We start from the raw sequence: 18374 nt of genomic DNA, 5'->3' as shown, positions 1-18374 counted from the left end.
CGGTCCCTCCTCAGGCTGGGGTCAGGCTCAGGGCGCCCTGCTCTCCAGGACCTGTGCCCGGGCCAGGCCAGCGTAAGAGGCAGGGGCGGCTGCTGACTGCCCAGGGCTTTCGAGCACCGTCCGCTCTGCACACGCCCAAGGGTCCAGCTTCCCTGTGGCAGGGGCTTTTCAGGCCTTAGGGCAGAAGAAGTGTCTTGGGACCCAGGGGTTGGCCCAGGCAGGTGTTGAAGGGACGCAGTGTAGTGGCTCACCAAGGGGCCACCTATCTACAGTCTCTGGGTTCACGGAGTGGGGGGGTCACCATTGCTGTGGCTGCAGCCATGCCCTAGAGCTGTCCTGGGTTGGGGGGCAGGCAGGCCAGACACAGAGCCTCAGGCCCCTGGTGCAGGCCACCTCATTCTGCCCCTTTTCAGCCTTGGGGACAGCCTGGTCAGGCTGCTCACATGGGGTGATGGGCCAGGGCAGGTCAGCCCAGCTTCTCTGGGGAGCATCTTGGTGCTGGGAGAGGCCTGGGCACTGAGGCCACCTGCTCCAGGCCTGGGGGCATCACAGGGACTCTGCAGGTCCTGCTGCACGAGAGACTGGGTGAGCCGCTGCCGCAGCCCCGGTGGCTGTGCTGGGGGTGCCTGTGGAGTGCTCATGGCTCCCTGCGTGGCTGCCTGGGCCTGACACCAAACCCTGTCCAGGCTGCTGACCCCGAGGGTCTGCAGCGTCCAGCCTTGTGCCCAGCCCCAGCCCGGTTTCTGAGTCTCTGAGCAGGAGGGGACACACAGGGACCTGAGTGTTCTCCCCACTATTTATTGCCCCAAGAGGGTGAATCTGGAGGGGACCTTGTGCTTGAGCCCCAGGAGCAGGGGGAGGTCGCAGTTCAGAGCTAGGCCACCAAGGCCTGAGGGTGCCTGAGCACCACGCCTTCCAGGGCCCCAGGTGGGGACAGCAGGCCTTCCATGGGTAGCCTCAGGGCCCTAGCGGCCTGGGTGTGCCCATCGGGCCGGGAGAGGCCCTAGTGGGGGGGCTCAGGCTGCCACCTGTCCCCCCATGGCACCTCGAGCGGGCCGCTGCTGTGTTCTGATGTGTGCCACACCTGGGGGAGGGTCTACCTGTGCCCGGGAGTGCCAGGGGCAGTGCCACGGGGATGGGGGAGGCCAGCCAGCAAAGGACCCACCCCGTTCCTGCCCAGCTCCCTCTGGGGCCCTGCGCCCAGGTCACTTCTGTGCACCTTTAGGACAGCGTATGCGTGGCCACTGAGTGTGTGCTTACCCTCCAGGATGTAGGTGTCCCACAGATTCAGGGTGAGCACGAAGGGGGTCATGGGGACAGCAGGTGTGGAAGGGACAGCATGAGCAGTGACCCCAGGGGGGCTTGGGACTCCTCCTCTGGTAGACTGTGCTGGTGGGGACATGGCTCTTGGACAAGTGGCTGCCCCCAAGGCCACCTGGTTCTAAGGGCCAGGTCAGCCTGACCGATGACGTGGGGGGCAGCAGAGCCCCAGAGCCCGGGAGAGGCTACCCCAATGAGGAACCAGACACTGGCTGCCGATTGGGCCCCCGCCTGGTCCCCAGCCCTGGCTGACTGGCCTTCCCTCTGGAGCCATAGTCCCCAGGATGAGTCCTGGCCCCGAACCTCAGCCTCAGAGGCGCTCAAGGTTGGGGCTGAGCAGGGGAGGCTGGCCTGGGCTGCAGGGACAGGGAGCGTCTGTCCTGGGGATGGGTCTCCCTGGGCAGCCTTACCTGGTCAGTGAAGCCCTGGAGGAATCACCCGGCGGTGTCAACGGTGGGCGGTGGACATCTGCTCCTGGTCCTGGCGGAGAGCAGAGGGTACTCAGGGCCTGCCCAGTCCTGGGCCCCTGGGACAGCCCCAGGGTGGGGTGCTGCCAGGCACCTCCACCTTTGGCAGAGCTTTCCCACAGTGAGGTCAGGATGGGCCTGGAACCTCGAGTTTCCAGGATGCCGGAATGAAGGCGCCTGCACGGGCCCCAGCCCCTGACCAACCAAGTCTGTTCCCAGTGAGAGCCGGGCACCGACAGGCGTGCCCGCTGCCCCAAGGCTCCCCACGCTGTGACCCCCCGTGTGCCCATGACCCTGAGGCCTGGGGGGCCAGGCTGTCCCCACGCCACCAACCCCTGGTGATCACTGCTCCCTCCCCCGCCCCGGCTTGCCTTTCCCAGGGTGTCCCCTGAGTGACCACAGGGTCTGGCTGCTCTCACTGAGTGAAGTGCATCTCGGCTCCTCCTGCGCTGAGGGGGCCACGGATCATCCTTTTCACCATCGACTGCTCTGTGCTGCACATTGTCACCACGGCCCTGGCCCTGCGACCGAGCCCCGTGTGTCACCACTGCCCCGTCCCTGCGACCGTGCGTGTCACCACAGACCCACACACACCTTCACATATCAAATAGGCAGCTTTTTAAAAACATTTTTTAAAGATTTTATTTTAAGAAGAGAAGAGGATGAAACAAAGGGGTACAAACACTGATGTGAGAGAGAAACATTGATCGGTTGCCTCTCATAGGTGCCCCAACTGAGGACCAAACCCACAACCCAGGCACATGCCCTGACCGGGAATCGAACCAGCGACCTTCTGCTTTGTGGGAGTACACTCAGCACACTGAACCACGCTGGTCAGGGCAGATAGGCAGCTTTCCTGGACAGACGTGGGTTAGCCCCAAGGTGAACGGATGTGCCCACTGGCCCTTGTGTCCACATTTGCAGACAGGCTCAGCCTCACAGTGGCCCGAGACAGCAGCTGTTGGGGACAATGTTCGGGTGGTGACTCTGGGCTCCGAGGGCTGGTTCAGAGGCCCACTGCACATACTCGGCCATCTGGGGCGGGTGTCACCACCAGTGAGGCCAGCTGGGAGGTACAGGGACCCCCTGTATTATTTCTAACAGCTTCGTGTGAACCTACGTTTTCTCAAGAAGTGGAATTAAGACACAAACTGGGCTCCAGGCTTCAGTCTGTGCTGCCCCCTCACCCCACGGAAATCGCCAGGGCCTGGGTGGGCTGGCCCTTGAGGTGGGGGTGGTCTGTAGCTGCCTAGGCGTCCGTGGGCAGGGTGGAAGGGGAAAGGGCCCCTGCAGGCTGGGTGCTCTGTGACTGCAGCCGCTCCTCAGGGATCTGACCAGTGGGAACGGAGAGCCAGAGCCCTCACAGAGGCCCCGCCCCTTCCCTCTGTCTGTCCACAGCCACGCCACTGTGCTCCCTTCCCGCGCAGACCCTCAGAGAGCTGGTCAGCAGCCAGTTCATCATCTGCCCCCAGACTCACCCCATTCGCCTGGTACTCCTGTCCCCCACCAGAAGGCTCTTGGTCCTCATTGACACTTCCCCCCAGCCCTGCCCCCCACCCTCCCACGGAATGCTGCCAACAGGAGTGTGGGCCTTGCCGTGCCTGGCTCTGCCCCCGTCACCCCAGCCTTCCTATCCCGGGTCCGAGCTGAGGAGCTGTCACGACCCCCATGTGGCCCCCTCTCTGATCTCCCTGGCAGCCACACTGCACCGGCCACCAGAGGACTCTGCCTGTGACACCCAGCCAGGGGCAGCATGGAGCAGACCTGATTTTAGCTACAAAAGCAAGTCTGTGGCATGTTTCTTGCACGTTGGTGTCAATTAACAGCTCCAGCAAGTCCCGTGTCCTGCACGGAAAATCATTTCTCCTTTCTGCTCCCCTCACCGAGAGGGTAGGGCGCGGGCAGACAATGGCCTCCCACTTGCAAAGACACCGAGTCATATCCGTTTCTTAGAAGCACTTCCTGTTGAGCTTCCCAAGGGCTTGGGGTGTGAACCCCAGTACAGGTCACACTTCGAAATCTTGAAAAGAGGGAGGTGGTCCCAGTTTCTGAGACCCAAAAGGCTGAGCACAGTGTTAAGGCAAAAACCCACATGCCTGTCAGGCTGCCACCCAGACAGTGAGGAAGGCGGAGGCTAAGCTGGAGGATTGGGCCCCGCCGGGAGCGCCTACTGATTAGGAGACAGAGGTGTGAGGCCGAGGGGCTGGTCAGAACTGTCTGCGGCCCAGAGCGGCGTGGAGAGGGTGCGTGTCAGGGCCCATGTGAGGGGACGGGTGCCCGTAAGTCCTCCAGGTTGCATCCTGGGAGAGCTACATCCTGAACAAGAGCGAGCAGGAAAGAGACCACTGACTGCAAGGGTTCCCAGGTGGTCTAGCCATTGCTGGTGAGTGTAACCTAGTGGCCTCTGTGACGAGGAGAACGCTGTCCAGGGCACATACGACCTCTGTTCTCCAAGGCTCCATACACGGGGGCGCTGCACTCAGTCAGAAGTACTAGGCTTGCCAGGAAGTGCGATGGATACAAGAGACCCCAAGGAACGCAGACAGCGGAGTCACCAGACAGGACTTGAAAGTAACTACACATAACATACTCAGGAGCCAAAAGACAAGTTAACAAGTGTGGGCAGGGGGAGCCCTGAAAACAAAAACAAGTAAATGAAAATTCTGAAAGATAAAAATAGAGTAAACTTACGAGCTCAGTGGATGGGGTTGACAGGAGATGACATACTAATAAAGGGAATCGGTGACCTAGAGGGCAGTTCAACAGACAGGAACTGGAATGAAACAGAACCAAGGACAGCAGGCCCAGTAAGGAGCGTGACAAACGTGGGGCAGTGAGAGGGCCGAGCATCATACACACGCCTTCATCCAAGGACATGCTTACTGAGTTTAGAGAGCGAGGGACGGGAAGGAGAGAGCGAGGGAGAGAACCATCGATTGGCTGCCTCTGACTAAGCCTGTGACCCAGGCATGTGCCCTGACCAGGAACTGAACCCGCGGCCTGGGATGAAACCCAACCCACTGAGCTGCACCGGCCAGGGCTGGTCGAGCATACTTTGAATTGCAGCTCCAGATGAAGAGCAGAATGAGAATGAGCATCCAAAATACCTCAAGAAAGAAGAGCTCAGAATTCCCCCAAGCTGATAACAGATTATCAAGCTACATGTTCCGGAAGCACTGTGGGCGTTGAGAAGAATAAATACAAGGAAAAACACATGCAGACACAGAAACCGTCCCCCTCACCCGCGGGGTGTACATCCCAAACCCCCCGTGATGCCTGAAGTCACGGATGGACCTGAACCCTCCACAGAGTGCACTTTTTCTGTGCATACGTACCTGTGACAGTTTAATTTATAAGTTAGATGCAGTAAGAAATGAATAACAATAACTAATAGCAAAGTAAAACAATTACAATATACTGCAATAAAAGCTCACATGAGCACGGCCTCTCTCTCTGAGTATCTGGTCTTGTGCCCACTTTTCACGTAAAGGAAGCACTGGACACTCCTCTTCGGCACATCTGAACGTCCAGTGCCACTGGTCTTGCGCATGGACCACCACGGAGTCAGATCAGGGCTCGTAAATGCAGGCGGCACTGTCACTGTTGACCAATCACTGAGATGGCTGAGTGACTGATGGGAAGGAGTGTGTCTAGTGCGGATACGCTGGACAAAGGCATGGCTCCCGTCCTATCCTGGGAGGGACCACGTGGGACGGCAACAGATTCCATCACACTACTTAGAACCGTGTGCAACTGAAAACGTATGAAGTGTTGCCCTGATCGTCGTGGCTCAGTTGGTTGAGTGTCATCCCACAAAACAAAAAGTCGCGGGTTCCATTCCCAGTCAGGGCACGTGCCTGGGTGGTGGGCCAGGTCCCCAGCTGGTGGACTTATGAGAGGCAACCACACCATGATGTTTCTCTCCCTCCCTTCCCCTCTCTCTAAAAATAAATAAATAAAATCTTTAAAAATTTTATGAAGTGTTGATTTCTGGAATTACCCGTTTACTGGTTTCGGAGCGCGACTGAGCACAGGGCAGAAAGCATGGGCAGTGGGGCCGTGGGGACGGGGAGCTGCTGGCTGACAACACGGAGCAGGGCAACAGCAGGTTCACGGGAGTTAGCGTGGAAACTAACACAATAATTAGCACATAATAATATAAGAAGCCAGTCTTGTGTTCCACGTGCTCACCACTGTACACCTGCTTTTGCCCCGCCCTGTAAGGAGGAGCTCTTTAAAGCACCCGGGAACACGTGCCATCTTCAGAGGGGCAACGACAGACAGAAGGCGCAGAAGCCAGAAGACAACGGAATGCCATCCTCAGGGCGCTGACGGAAGTGACTGCAAGCCTGTCATTCTATACCCAGCGTAAGTGTCCTTCAAACCCAGGGGACACACAAAGGTATTTTCAGAGAAACAGGAACGGGCAGGATCCCTCACCAGCAAACTTACACCAAACGCAACCCTCGATTCTCCAGGATTTGTCTGTTCTGCTCAAGGTTGAACCTCTGCACCGGCGACGCAGCGGGGCACAGGTACTAACGCTCACCGGCAATGTCGGAGGAACCAAACATTACCCACCGATCCTTAACGCTGCCTCAACGAAAAACGCTGACGCTTCCTTTCGAGTCTGTCTACCCGTCCATGAACGTCCGTTTGTCTCCGCTCTACGGCGCTGTCAGGGCTCAGCAGAGGACCGTCGTGCAGAATTTTGAGACCTAGACCCGGACTCTGCTCCAAGTCACCAAACCCAGCGCCTGCCCGCCACGCTTCGGTCCCAGCCCGGCCGGAGATGCGAGCTCCAGGCCCCGTCCTCACCACGTCGGGTGTCCGAGGCCCGCCACGGCACGCGCGAGACCCTCCATCCGCCCCAGGTCCCAAAGCAACCCTGTGGGTGGCGGGGATAACAGGCGCCAGCCCCCGCGAGGCCCAGCCCGCCCACGGGACCGCCCACCAGCCACACCCCTCAGCTTGGCCCCGCCCACGAGGCCACACAGAGGCCCCGCCCTCCAGCCCCGCCCCTCACCTTGGCCCCGCCCCACGCGGCCACACAGAGGCTCCGCCCCGCCCACTAGGCCTGGGCCGCACCTCCACTCCACGCCACGCCCCCATTGCGGGCTTGTACCGGGTAGTGAGACCCGTCCCGCCAGGCCCTCCCTGGCCCCTGTCGGAAGAGTGCCGCTCCTTCCCGGTGACAGGCCAGAAACAGTCCGCCGTCGTCTGTAGGTCAGTCACTCCCGCCGTCCCACAACCCGCGGGCCCGTCGGACGGCCAGCCCGGGGTCCGCCCTGACTGGCGCCGGCCTTGGTCGGGCCGCCTGCGGACTCGCGCCAGGCGCTACTGCGGTCGTGCTGCTCGGGCGACGCACGCGCTCGCGGGGGCGGGCCAGGGGGCCGCGGGGCCGACCCAGGCCCGGGGGCGGGGCGGGCGAGGCGGGCTGACGTCAGCGCGCTCCGTGCGTCTTCGCGCGTGCGCGCTGGCCCCGTTTCTGGACACGCTGGGAGTCGGGGCGCGGCGCTTGCGCGACCGGTGTCTCAGTGTTTGGGCCCCAGGGCTGTCGCGGGGTCCGCCGGCATGAACCCCTGGTTCGCTAAGGCTGGGTTAGCCAGGTTTTCTCCCCCAAACTGAGCAATTCTCGACCTTCCTCCCGAAGGAACCGGCCCCCAGGAAGGCCAGCCCTGGCAGAAGACTCCCCCGGGGCGCACCCACAGGGTAGTGGGCCTCGGGCGCGGCCATGTGCCCGTCCGGCAACGCTGCCCTCTTAGGCCACCTGAGGACCTGGGGGGCGCTGGGTCGGCGGCTCCGGTGCGGCAGGGAAGACGTAGCTGGGACGGCACGTCGGCGGGCCGCGGGCCAGGGATGTCGCAAGGACTGGGGAGATGCACAAACTGGGCCCGCACTTGCCGTTACTGGGCGGGCGCCAGCCAGGGTGCCCGCGCGGGTCTGGAGCCACGCGGGCGCGGGGAAAGCCGGGGGCCTTCTGCAGCTGTCGGGGGCGGCAGTGCGGCAGTGCCTTGGAAGGGCCGTGAAACCAGGCAGGCCCCCCTCTAGGATGGTGTCCAGGTAAGAGGTGTCCAAACCTGGAAGGGTTCTGATGCCTTTATCAGAGCCAGACGGACAGTCGCCGGGAATTAAAATCTCAGTGGATTCAGCAAACGCTTCCGACAACGGCAGTTTTGCAGTTTATGTTGCAAATTAGAATAAAAGGAGCAGGTGTAAGGCGGTTACAGGACATTTACCCGCGGTAGGTTAAGGAGGCGGGAGGAAGCAAAGCAGGGAAATCTCTGGATTGGAGAAAGAGTAACCCGGAGAGACACCTGCTGCTTTTAGGTTGGTGGGTGCAGGTGAGCTCATTACCATTTGTCGCGCATGGAGATGGTGTGCGGGGAACAGGATAACCGGGCGGGTTCTGGGGCCTCCTGCTCTGGTGGAGCCTGGAAAGGGGATTCCTCGGACATCTCCGAGGCTGTCCTCTTAGGCGCCCAGAGACGGTAGACAGGCTTGCTTGAGGCCGAGGTGGACTTTCGTCCAGGAGGCCGCAGGCCTGGGACCTGACTGCCGCCATGACCCTCTTAGTTAGGAGTTCTTATGTTCACACCGTCCTGTGCGGTTACTTTCCATCTCTGCATCGGTAGGGCCCCCCATGCAAGCCGCCCCTCAGCTCGTAGGGTTTCGTGTGTGGCCCCCTTCCTGTCCACAGTAGGGAGCAGGAAGATAACGCGTTTCAGAATATGCTGTAAAGCCTGAAAACCTGAGAACAGCCCAGTGTCAGCCTGTAGAGGTTGGTGAATAAACTGAATACCATCAGACGGTGGCACACAATATGGCCTTTAAAAGTTGGGTTGCATACATACAAGGGGGACCCCCCAAAATGAATTTATTCATTAAAAAAATTGTGTATTTGTCCTCACGTGTTTACACTTAAGCCACCTTCCAAGTGCTCTCCACCTGCTGCAGTGCACCTGTCAGGAAGTTTATTCCACTGCCCAGAACAGTTTTGAGCTCTTCAATGTTGGTGCCTTTTAGTGCTCCCGCTGTTTTTTGTTTCACCTCTTCCACATGAGCAAAACGTTTCCCTCTGAGGACTTTTTTTTCATCTGGAGAAACAAAAATAGAGTTGCCCGGGGGAAGATGGGGTGAATAGGGAGGGAGGGGCACAGGGCTCACGCCATTTTTGGTCAAAAACTGCTGAACACTCAGCGTGCTGTGGTCAAGTGTGCTCGTAAATCACTCATCATGAAATGGGTAAATGCTTTCAGAGAGTCTTAAAAAATTCACTGAAGCCGAATGCAGCCTCTCACAACAATGCCATCTGGTGCACTGATACAGATGGGTTCCTGAAACACGTAGTCGAAGCCTGGACTACATGGGGCTTGACCACCAGAGAATAATTGTTCGGTTTTTTTTTTTTTTGCTCCCTTATACCTATTCATGTATGTATATATTCATGTGTACGTATGTACTGATTCTTAAGTGAGAAGTGTCACAGCAGCTGCATAGTGCATTGGTTTCCTGCTGCTGAAACAAACTACCTTCAATTTGTGACTTCACACTTCTGGGGGTCAGAAGTCCAAAATGGGCTGCAGGGGTTCAAATCAAAGTCTCCACAGGGCTGGCTACTTCCAGAGTCCCGGGAGAATCTGCTTCTTGACCTGCCCCCGCTTCTGGAGGCTGCATTCCTCCGCCTTCAAAGCGCTGTCGCCCCCAGGGACTTACCTGGCCCCGCCCCTCACTTAAGCACTCGGGATCACCTTTCTCCTGCAGCACCTCCCCTGGGCACTTTCCACCATCTAAATACTATTTGACTTATAAATTTTATTCCCCACTGGACCTGAGCTCCCTGTGCCCCGCTTTGCTCGCCCATGTACCCCGGGAACAGTGGCTGGCGCACAGCAGGGGTTCGGTAAACGGTGGAACTGATGACGCACGCGCATCCCTGTCGCGGCAAGCATAGGGGACACTTGAATAGGTGACTGCGTCACTCGCTGGAGCTGTGGGCGTCCTCAGAGGCGGCCTGCGCTACGTCTGGCGAGGCACCGCCACGCTTGAAACTTAACAGTGTGACCCCGAGGGTCCTTCCCTGTGGAGAACATTTATAACTAGGAGTGTGGGTGTGTTATACATTATTTAACCCTTTTCCCGCTGCTTGACATTTAGATTGTTTCCAGGTTTGGACAGTTACCAAAGGCCGCATAAGGACACTTTGAAGTGTCGCCTAAGCGCCTGCGTGAATACTTCTCAGGGTGGGTGGGTAGACATGGGTGTGCACGCGTTTCACACAAGCAAAATGGCGCACGCAGGCCTAACGACAGCTACACCCTTGGCACCGTGTCCACAACAAATCGTCCTCAACCACTGCGTCTCCTGTTTCGGAGCACAGACGTGGCTCAGGTGCTTTGTTGCTGCTCCCGGGAAACCCGCGCCGCCCTGGGGCCCTGGGGCCGGGAGGAGGCAGGGACGAACAGGGGGCGGTGGCCTCAGTGGGGTCGGACCCACGAGCTGGCGCGTTCCCTGCCCCCTGCTCTGGGGGCTGGCACGTGGCCCCGCGCGCCCCCGGCCCTAGTGGTCCTGGCCCCGCCCCGCCGCCCGAGGCCCCGCCCCGCCGCCCGAGGCCCCGCCCCCGGCCAGAGCCCTGGCGGAAGCAGTGTCCACTCTAAAGTGGCGGCGGCGGCAGCGGCACAAGGTGAGGTATGAGTTCGAGGGTCCTGGGGCCTCAGCGGGCCGGCCGGGTTGGAGAGGACCTTCCGCGGCGCCCCTGGTGGACCGAGCGAACTAGTGCGGCCCCCGCTGGCGCTTCCTGCGGCCCGAGAAGGGCGCGGCCTGGCGCTGGCATCCTTGTGCGCGTGCCGGCAGAGTGCGGCCTGTCCTCTCGCAGGGACCGCGCAGAACCCCGTGCGGAGCCCCCCGCGCGGGCAGAGGGGGCCTATGGTCCAGGGGCGCCGGCTCTCCGGGCCCGGGACGCGCTGACCCGGTGGACGCACCCCGGGGCGCCGTCCCAGCGAAGGCCCGAGCCCAGCGCAGGCCCCGGAGAGCGGCCTGTGGTCACACTTGGAACCACTGATTAGGGGCGTCGCTCCGCTCCGGGATCCCACCCTTGGGACCCTGGGGAGGAGCCCAGCTGGGGAGCCTGAAAGGTGCTTGTGCTGTTCTAGGTCAGGGGCCTTAACTGGGGGTGACTTTGGGGGACATCAGACGTTTTCATGGGGCCCAACGAAGGGGGCACCCCAATGCTGGTGAAGCCCAGGGGTGTGTCCCTGTCTCTGCTCTTAAGCTCAGACCACCTCAGGTGGGTGGCGCTCCCTGGCGGCGGACTGGCCTCGGGGAGGGGGTCCGGCCTGAAGGCACAGCCCTGGGACTGGAGGCTCCGGTCCCTCCAGGCGGGGAGGGGTGAGAAGCAGCAGCAGCTCTCCCCTCCTGCCAGGTCGGTGGATTCTGGGTCAGGGTTTGGCTGACCACACCCTGGGCTCCGGGCCTGGGCGGTGGGTTCCTGCTTGCTCACTGGCTCTGAGCTGTGGGCTGGCAGCTCTTGGCTCCTCTGTGTGACACCTGGGTGACGTGGCCAGTCGCAGCACCCTCGCCCCGTCTCAGCAGGCCCACGTACTGGGACCTGCTGGTTGTCGGTCAGCAGGAGTGGGACTGGAGCCTTTGCCTGCCCCCCACCCCCACCCCGCTGACTGGGCCCTGAACCAGTGGTGGACTGGGAGGGGGGCCTCCGTCAGCGAGGCTGGGCAGTGCCAGGCTCGGACCAACACCAGTGGGGCGGAGTTCTCAGGACCAGGAAGTGGGGGTTCTGAGTGAGGCACAGTTCTCAGGAGCCCAGGGTTTTGGGGAACCAGGACCTCACGTGGGGCTGAGTCATCCGTTTGGCAGGATCATCCTAAAGGGCAGCTCCAGTCGCATCATTTCCAGGGCTTTCCGTTGCTCTTGAATGAACCCAGACGCCCAGGCACTGCCCCTGCGCAGCTCAGCCACGAGGCTGGCCCCACTGCAGGCCTCAGGCTTCTGGTCCCTTCAGGTTGCGGCTGGTTCCCAGGGAGGTTCAGGGCCTGTGACCTGCTGCCGGAAGCCCTGCTTTTTTCTCAGCCTGCCCCATGGCGGGGCAGGGGCTGTGCCCTGGCTTGTCCCAAGACCCAGGCCCCCAGAAAGGGACCACAGAAGCTGGGCCTGGGGTCCCCACCCCACCTGCTGTGTCCTGTCCTAGGCACCCAAGGTTGGTGCTCCTGGGAGAGCTGTCACCCGACTATAGGCACTTGTCCCTCCCACGCAGCTGCTTCAAGGTGGTGAAGCCTGGGTTCCTGGCATCCGGTGGGGGTAGTTGTCTCTGGCTCTGTGGATGGCCCAGCCCACGTGTCCCTGTTGTTTTCGGAGGGAAAGCTGGCTGAGTTTGCAGAGCGCTGCGCGGACTGCCCGTCCTGTGCTCCCCAGCTGGGTCTCCGTGCTGTGCCCAGGCCCACGGGCACCCCTCCCCAACCCATCCTTGCCCAGGAAAACGAGAGGTGGCGAGCCCCGGTCCCGCCCTCTCCCAGGCAGGACATACCCACAAAAGCAGGTGCAGGAGGCTCTGCTCCCACTGTCTTGTTCAAAAGTTCTGTGGCCCTGGTGGCCTTTGCCAGAGCAGCCAGTGGGTATGCGCTCCCTCTGCCCTCCCCCGTTTTTATTCCTGGAGGCCGAGGTGGGGACAGGTGCGGACAGGTGCAGGTGGGGTGGGGAGCGACTGTGGTGCCCCCTGCTGGGTTTCTCGCTGCGGAAGCACTGAGGGACCGGCCCAGACGCCCTCCTCTTTCTGCCTTCCGCCCAGGAAGCACGAGCCTGTCACCATGAGTCTGGACCTGCACTATGAGCAGCTCAGCGACGTGCGGTGGACGGAGCTCCTGCCCCGGATGCAGCAGAGCCAGCTGGTCAGGTACGTGCCGGGTCCCCGTGGGTGGCGGGCGGGCGGCTGGCCCCACGTGGGCGCTGAAAGCACCCTCCTCATGGACACACAGCGTGCAACTGTAAGATTTTCGCATGGGGGGGCGGGGGGAGATGCTATTCTCGTATTTTCCCCCAAACATTTAAAAGTGTAAGCCCATTCGTGGCTCATGCCTGTGGGCAAGACCTGGCTTAGAGGCTGTGAGGCGGCAGGCGGAGCCGCTGCTGGTGGTCTCTGCCTCGGCCCCTTCCTCAGGGACAGTCCCTCTGCCCGCTTCATGGAGGTGCTGCCGGACCCCGTCCCGGCCTTGCCTGTCTCTCAGCCGTAACTCAGGCCTCACACCACCACCTACGTGCCCCCTTCTTGTCTATGGAACTGGCTTGAGACAGGGTTAGGTTCACAGGAGGGCTGTGGACATGGTTTGGGGGCTCGCTCTGCCCCGCTCCCCCGGAGTCACACCCATCACCTGGGACATTGGTCAAACCGAGGAGCCCCCCACGGCCGCTTTCCCGCTGGGTCCTTCCTTGGCTCAATTAGTGCAGGAACCTGCGTGGCATCCGGCCCCTCCCGTCTGGGACGGTCCCTCTGTTCCTCCTTGTCCTTGGTTGTCAGTCTCTTGGCTCAGCTCTGATCTGGAGAGTCCCTGTGACATCTTCTTGTGGCTGAGTCACACACTTTTGGCAAGAATACACGGAAATAATGATGTGTCCTGCCTGGCATATCGGACTCTGGGGTGTTCGGTCGCGATGGCACATGGTCGCTCCTGACTGTCCCTGTGGCCTCCTGTTCAGGTTGTGTGTCGGCTGGTCTGCAACCTGGAGGATTTTTACCAGAATGAGTAAACAAAAAATTTTTATTAAAAGAAAGCAGCCCGTTTTCCCTGGTGATTGGCAGTCGGCTCGCAGCCCATTTCTGTGGTTTTGCCTTCTGACTGGAGCCTGGTCCTCGGTGGATCTTGTCAGAATGGTCATGACCGGGCCTTCGCCTTACTGGGTTTTTTTTTTTTTTTTTGAGTGTGTACCAACAGTTGACTAATATTTTTTTAAGGGGTTTTAATCCTCACCGGAGGATATGTCTTATTGATTTGAGAGAGAGAGGAAGTGCGGAGGGAGACACTTGCCAGTGGGATTGAACCCGCACCCTAGGCATGTGCCCCGACCCGGAATCGAACCTGCAGCCTTTTGGTGCACAGGATGGCGCTCCAGCCACCTGAGCCCTGGCCAGGGCCCTGACTGGGCTTTCTGACCCCTCCTTGTGCCTTTGCGGGCGTCACCCCCAGCCCCCAGGGCTTGTTTGATGTCCCGCAGACGCAGCGGTCCTGGTCCTGGGGGCATGCCGTCTGGTTTCCCGTGGGCCTTGTTGCTCAGGCTGCTCCCTGGGTGTGACCGTCGAGGGGCTTGCGGACAACGGGAGCTCGACACGCCCACTGTGCCCGCGAGTGCACGCGCCCTGACGTACATCAGCACACACGCCAGCCTCTTCAACCGGAGTGTCACGGGATGACCCACTCACTTTTTTTGTCTCAGTTCTTTAAAACGTCATGGTCATGACCACCCTGCTCTTGGCCCACTGACGGGGTCACGGCCTGCTGGTGACACGGCCGCCTGCGTGTCTGTCCACAGGCTGGTCGACTGTGGCATCACGGGGGGGCGCTGCAAGGACGTGAGCTCTGCGCTCCGGGACAACCGCGCCCTGACCGAGCTCAACCTTTGCTCCAACGAGCTGGGCGACACTGGCACTCGCCTGGTCCTGCAGGGCCTGCAGGGCCCCACCTGCAAGGTCCAGAAGCTCAGGTGAGCCCGTGCGGGCCACACGGCCAGATGTGGGGGGCCTGGGCCGCCCTGACCCCCGGCGAGACTCACCGCCTCTCACAGCCCCCCCGCCCTTGCCCAGGGCCCCACAGCCCCGCACGGACTGGCCGCGTGGCCTCTGTTGACGGCGGGCGTGTGGCCCTGCAGCCTCCAGAACTGCTGCCTGACGGAGGCCAGTGGCGGGCCCCTGTCCGCCGCGCTGCGTGCTGTGCCCTCCCTGTGCGAGCTGGACCTCAGCTACAACACGATCGGGGACGCAGGCCTGCGGCTTCTCTGCGAAGGGCTCCTGGACCCCCAGTGCCGCATCGAGAGGCTGCAGTGAGTGTGCCCCTGCCGGGTCCCCAGGCAGCCTGCTCTCCTGCCTGAGCCGCCCCCATGTTGGCTGCAGGGAGGTGTGAGGAGGGGGCTCTTAGGGACAGATGTTCCCCGTGACTCAGGCTGTGACCCTCTCAAAGGATCTGGCAGCTGGCCGCTGACCCCGTGCCTGCGTGTGGGCGGCCTCGCACGGTGAATGCGCAGATGCGCTCAGCAGTGGCGGGAGGAGGCTGGGTGTTGCGTACCCGGTCCCGGGACTCCAGAGCCTGGGTTCACGAGTGGCCCCCAGGAGGGTCCTCTTGGCCACGGCTGTGCTGTCGTTGCCTGGCAGTGTCTGCCTGACCGCCCGCCTGTCCCCAGGCTGCAGTACTGCGGCCTGACAGCCGCCGGCTGCGAGCACCTGGCCGCAGTGCTCAGGGCCACGCGGAAGCTGAAGGAGCTCGTGGTGAACAGCAACGACATGGGCGAGGCCGGCGTCCGGACCCTGTGCCAGGGCCTGGCGGACTCCGCCTGCCCGCTGGAGTCACTCAAGTAAGCGCGGGGCTGGGTGGGGGCCGCGCGGCGCTCGGTGGGGTCTCCCGGTCCCAACAGTACCTCCTGTGCCCCAGGCTGGAGAGCTGCGGCCTCACCTCGGCCAACTGCCAGGACCTGTGTGGCATCGTGGCCGCCAAGGCCTCGCTGCGTGACCTGGAGCTGGGCGACAACAAGCTGGGGGACGCCGGTCTCGCCGCACTGTGCCCTGGCCTGCTGAGCCCCAGTTCCCAGCTCAAGACCCTGTGGTGAGTCGGGCTCTGGGCAGCTCTGCCTCATGTCGCCGGCCGGCCCTCCCCCTCCCTCCGCGGCGTGGCCATGATCGGGGCGGAGCGGGGTGGGCAGTGTCCATGAATGTCGCTGCACGGGCACTGGGTCGGCATCAGCCCCGGCGGCCCTGCAGTGACATGTCCCCTGCCCGTAGGCTCTGGGAGTGCGGCATTACAGCCAGCGGCTGCAGGGACCTCTGCCGCGTGCTCAGGGCCAAGGAGAGCCTGAGGGAGCTCAGCGTGGCCGGCAACGCCGTGGGGGACGAGGGCCTCCGGCTGCTGTGCGAGAGCCTGCAGGAGCCCGGCTGCCTGCTGGAGTCGTTGTGGTCAGTGCGGCGGGCAGGCGGCCCGGGGGGAGGGAAGACACCCGAGGGGGCCCCGCACGAGGAGGGCCGTGGGGGCCAGGAGCGGTGGCCTGGTGGGGGCAGGGCCGGGGGGGAGGACCAGGACCTGCAGCTGCCCCCGAGGGTGAGAGGCAGGTGAGTTAGTCGCCAAGGTAGAAAGGCACCAAGTTTCCTTGGCGGGTGGGCGGGGGCATGGGGGGACCCCGGCTGCCCGAGGCCTGGGCCACAGTCGCCTCCATGTCTCTTGTGTCCCCCAGGGTGAAGTCCTGCAGCCTCACGGCTGCCTGCTGCCCGCACATCAGCACGATGCTGGCCCAGAACCGGAGCCTCCAGGAGCTGCAGCTGAGCAACAACAAGCTGGGGGACGCGGGGGTCGGGGAGCTGTGCCAGGGCCTCAGCCAGCCGGACGCGGCCCTGCGGGCGCTCTGGTGAGCGTGCGTCCTCGTGCGGGGCAGCACCCGGCCCGTCCCCACAGTCACGGGTCCCGACCCCCCCTCTCGGAGGAGCCCTGGCCCTGCACGTCCCTCCAGTCCGACCGCTCTGTGCTGTCAGCGCCTGAGGCGCAGGTCTGGGCCCGGCTTCTGCCTCCACCGTCCGCTCTGCCATGTCCTGTGGCTACGCTGACGGAACGCCAGACCCTGGGTGGCTTTCACGTCCAACGGGAGCGCTCAGGAGTCCACTGTCCGGGCTCTGCACCTTCCCTGTCTGCTCTCTGCCTCGTGTTCTTCGTTCTCTGTCCTGGCCTCTGCCTCCCTGGTGGCTTCCCTGTGGCCATGGCGCTCGGCTGCCGTGCAGGGCAGGGCGCCTGCCACTCCCCCGTCCCAGCTCAGGGCTCTGTGGCACCCTGGGGGCTCCTCGGACCTTAGCATCACCCTCTGCTGGTGGGAATGAGCGCCAGGCCTGTCCTCCGCCCCCCATGGCCTTTGGAGCCGGGAAGCCTGGGTGTCCTGCAGCGTCCTCTCCCTCGGCCACCACCTCTCCCCACCTGGCCAGTGAGGACGTGAGGGGTGGGTATGTGGCTCGCCTCTCGTTTTCCTCCCATCTCCCAGCACTGCTCCTCCCAGAAGGCCACCAGGTGCCCACCCTGCGCCACAGCATGGTGGAGTCCAGGTCAGCCGGCGACGCTGCCTGGCACAGGGAGCTCTGCGCCCTCCTGTCTGCCCAGTCTGGTCGGGGCCATGGAGACAGAACTGGGGACAGCCCTTGGGGGCTTGATGAGCGTGTTCAGATGTGTTTCAGGGCTTGGGGGGCATGGCATTGCATGCACTCTGCCCCCCACCCCCAGGCCACTCAGCCAGTCAGCAGCAGCCTGGGGGGCGTGCCCTTTGTCCTGACCTCTGCCCTGCCGTCCGTCCAGGCTGGGGGACTGCGAGGTGACCGATGAGGGCTGCAGCAGCCTGGCCTTGCTCCTGCTGGCCAGTCACAGCCTGCAGGAGCTGGACCTCAGCAACAACTGCATGAGCGAGGTGGGCGTCCTGAAGCTGGCGGAGAGCGCCCAGCAGCCCAGCTGCCCCCTGGAGAAGCTGGTGTAAGTGGTGCTGCGGGCGGCGTGGCCGGGGCTGCCCAGCTCAGGCAGACCGGGGAGGGGGCGGGGGGGCCCTGGTCGTGCCCCAGCCGACGCCCTCCCTGTGTCCACAGCCTGTACGACATCTACTGGAGGGAGGAAACAGAAGACCACCTGCGGGCCTTGGAGGAGAAGAAGCCGAGCCTGAAGATAATATGCTGAGCCCTGCAACCCCTGCCCCACCCCTGAAACCACTGGGCCACCCGAGTTCCCCATGGGCTGGGTTGCCCTTGGGGCTCTCCCTCCCAGTGCCTTAGCTTTACTGAAGAGAAACGCTCAAATCGGCTTCTGTGAGAACGTTTGGGACACTTTGTAATTATTAAAGTACTTTTTAAGCACAGGAGTCCTTGTCCTTCCTTGTGATGCTTTTGCCCAGCTGCACAGGAGACCACCAGACTTGGCGGCTCGCACCGTCAGGGCCCCTGCGGCCCTGCAGCCACGCCAGCACAGGGCCTGCCCACACTGGGCGCCGGGATGCACTCTGCCCTCAGAAGCCTGGCTCACCTGTGGCCAGAGGCCTCCGTGTCCCTGGTCAGCAGTTCAAAAGCCCCACGGGGAGCTGCTCGTGGGCCACCTGCAACCTCAGGCCTCCGAACTGCTGACGGAGCCTGCAGCACTCTGTGGGCAAGACGGCAGGCCCCCCTCGGTCTAGCTGGCCTCACCTGGCCTGCACAGGTGACCGGCCCTGACTGGCACAATCAGGAGGAACCCGTGGGTCCCAGCAACCCCAGTTCATTGCTATGAAGTCCTTGGTACCCAAGACCTTGGCTTCTATGACCCCCCCCAACCCCGTGGAAGTGGGGCTCCTTCCAGGAAAGGCAACCCCAGTCTGGGCAGGATT

General features: G+C 62.3%; 1 protein-coding gene across 3 annotated transcripts; it reads left to right on the top strand.

The window, feature by feature from the left end:
- Positions 1–6876: 6876 nt before the first annotated feature.
- On the top strand, positions 6877–17871 carry RNH1 (ribonuclease/angiogenin inhibitor 1). 3 transcript variants are annotated; one of them, XM_090292074.1, is made up of 10 exons: positions 6877–7013; positions 12586–12690; positions 14322–14492; positions 14658–14828; positions 15186–15356; positions 15434–15604; positions 15781–15951; positions 16227–16397; positions 17327–17497; positions 17608–17871. In XM_090292074.1, the coding sequence occupies exons 2-10, from the start codon at positions 12605–12607 to the stop codon at positions 17693–17695; spliced, it is 1371 nt and encodes a 456-aa protein (XP_090148200.1). In that variant the 5' UTR covers positions 6877–7013; positions 12586–12604; the 3' UTR covers positions 17696–17871. The 3 variants fall into 3 exon arrangements, with proteins under 3 accessions (XP_090148200.1, XP_090148192.1, XP_090148208.1); XM_090292066.1 differs by lacking the exon at positions 6877–7013 and adding an exon at positions 7289–7850; XM_090292082.1 differs by lacking the exon at positions 6877–7013 and adding an exon at positions 10407–10475.
- Positions 17872–18374: the final 503 nt, after the last annotated feature.

This window comes from Furipterus horrens, unplaced genomic scaffold (assembly GCF_987537825.1).
Source record: "Furipterus horrens unplaced genomic scaffold, mFurHor1.1.pri manual_scaffold_2, whole genome shotgun sequence".
NCBI lineage: Eukaryota > Metazoa > Chordata > Mammalia > Chiroptera > Furipteridae > Furipterus > Furipterus horrens.
This window is presented reverse-complemented; position numbering and strand designations above follow the sequence as displayed.

Excerpts from the sequence above, each read along its gene's own strand:
- RNH1 (XM_090292066.1), top strand. The coding sequence starts at position 7,522 with ATGTGCCCGTCCGGCAACGCTGCCCTCTTAGGCCACCTGAGGACCTGG. Across the intron at positions 12,691-14,321 it reads CAGCAGAGCCAGCTGGTCAG|GCTGGTCGACTGTGGCATCA; the intron begins GTACGTGCCGGG and ends GTCTGTCCACAG. Across the intron at positions 15,952-16,226 it reads TGCCTGCTGGAGTCGTTGTG|GGTGAAGTCCTGCAGCCTCA; the intron begins GTCAGTGCGGCG and ends TGTGTCCCCCAG.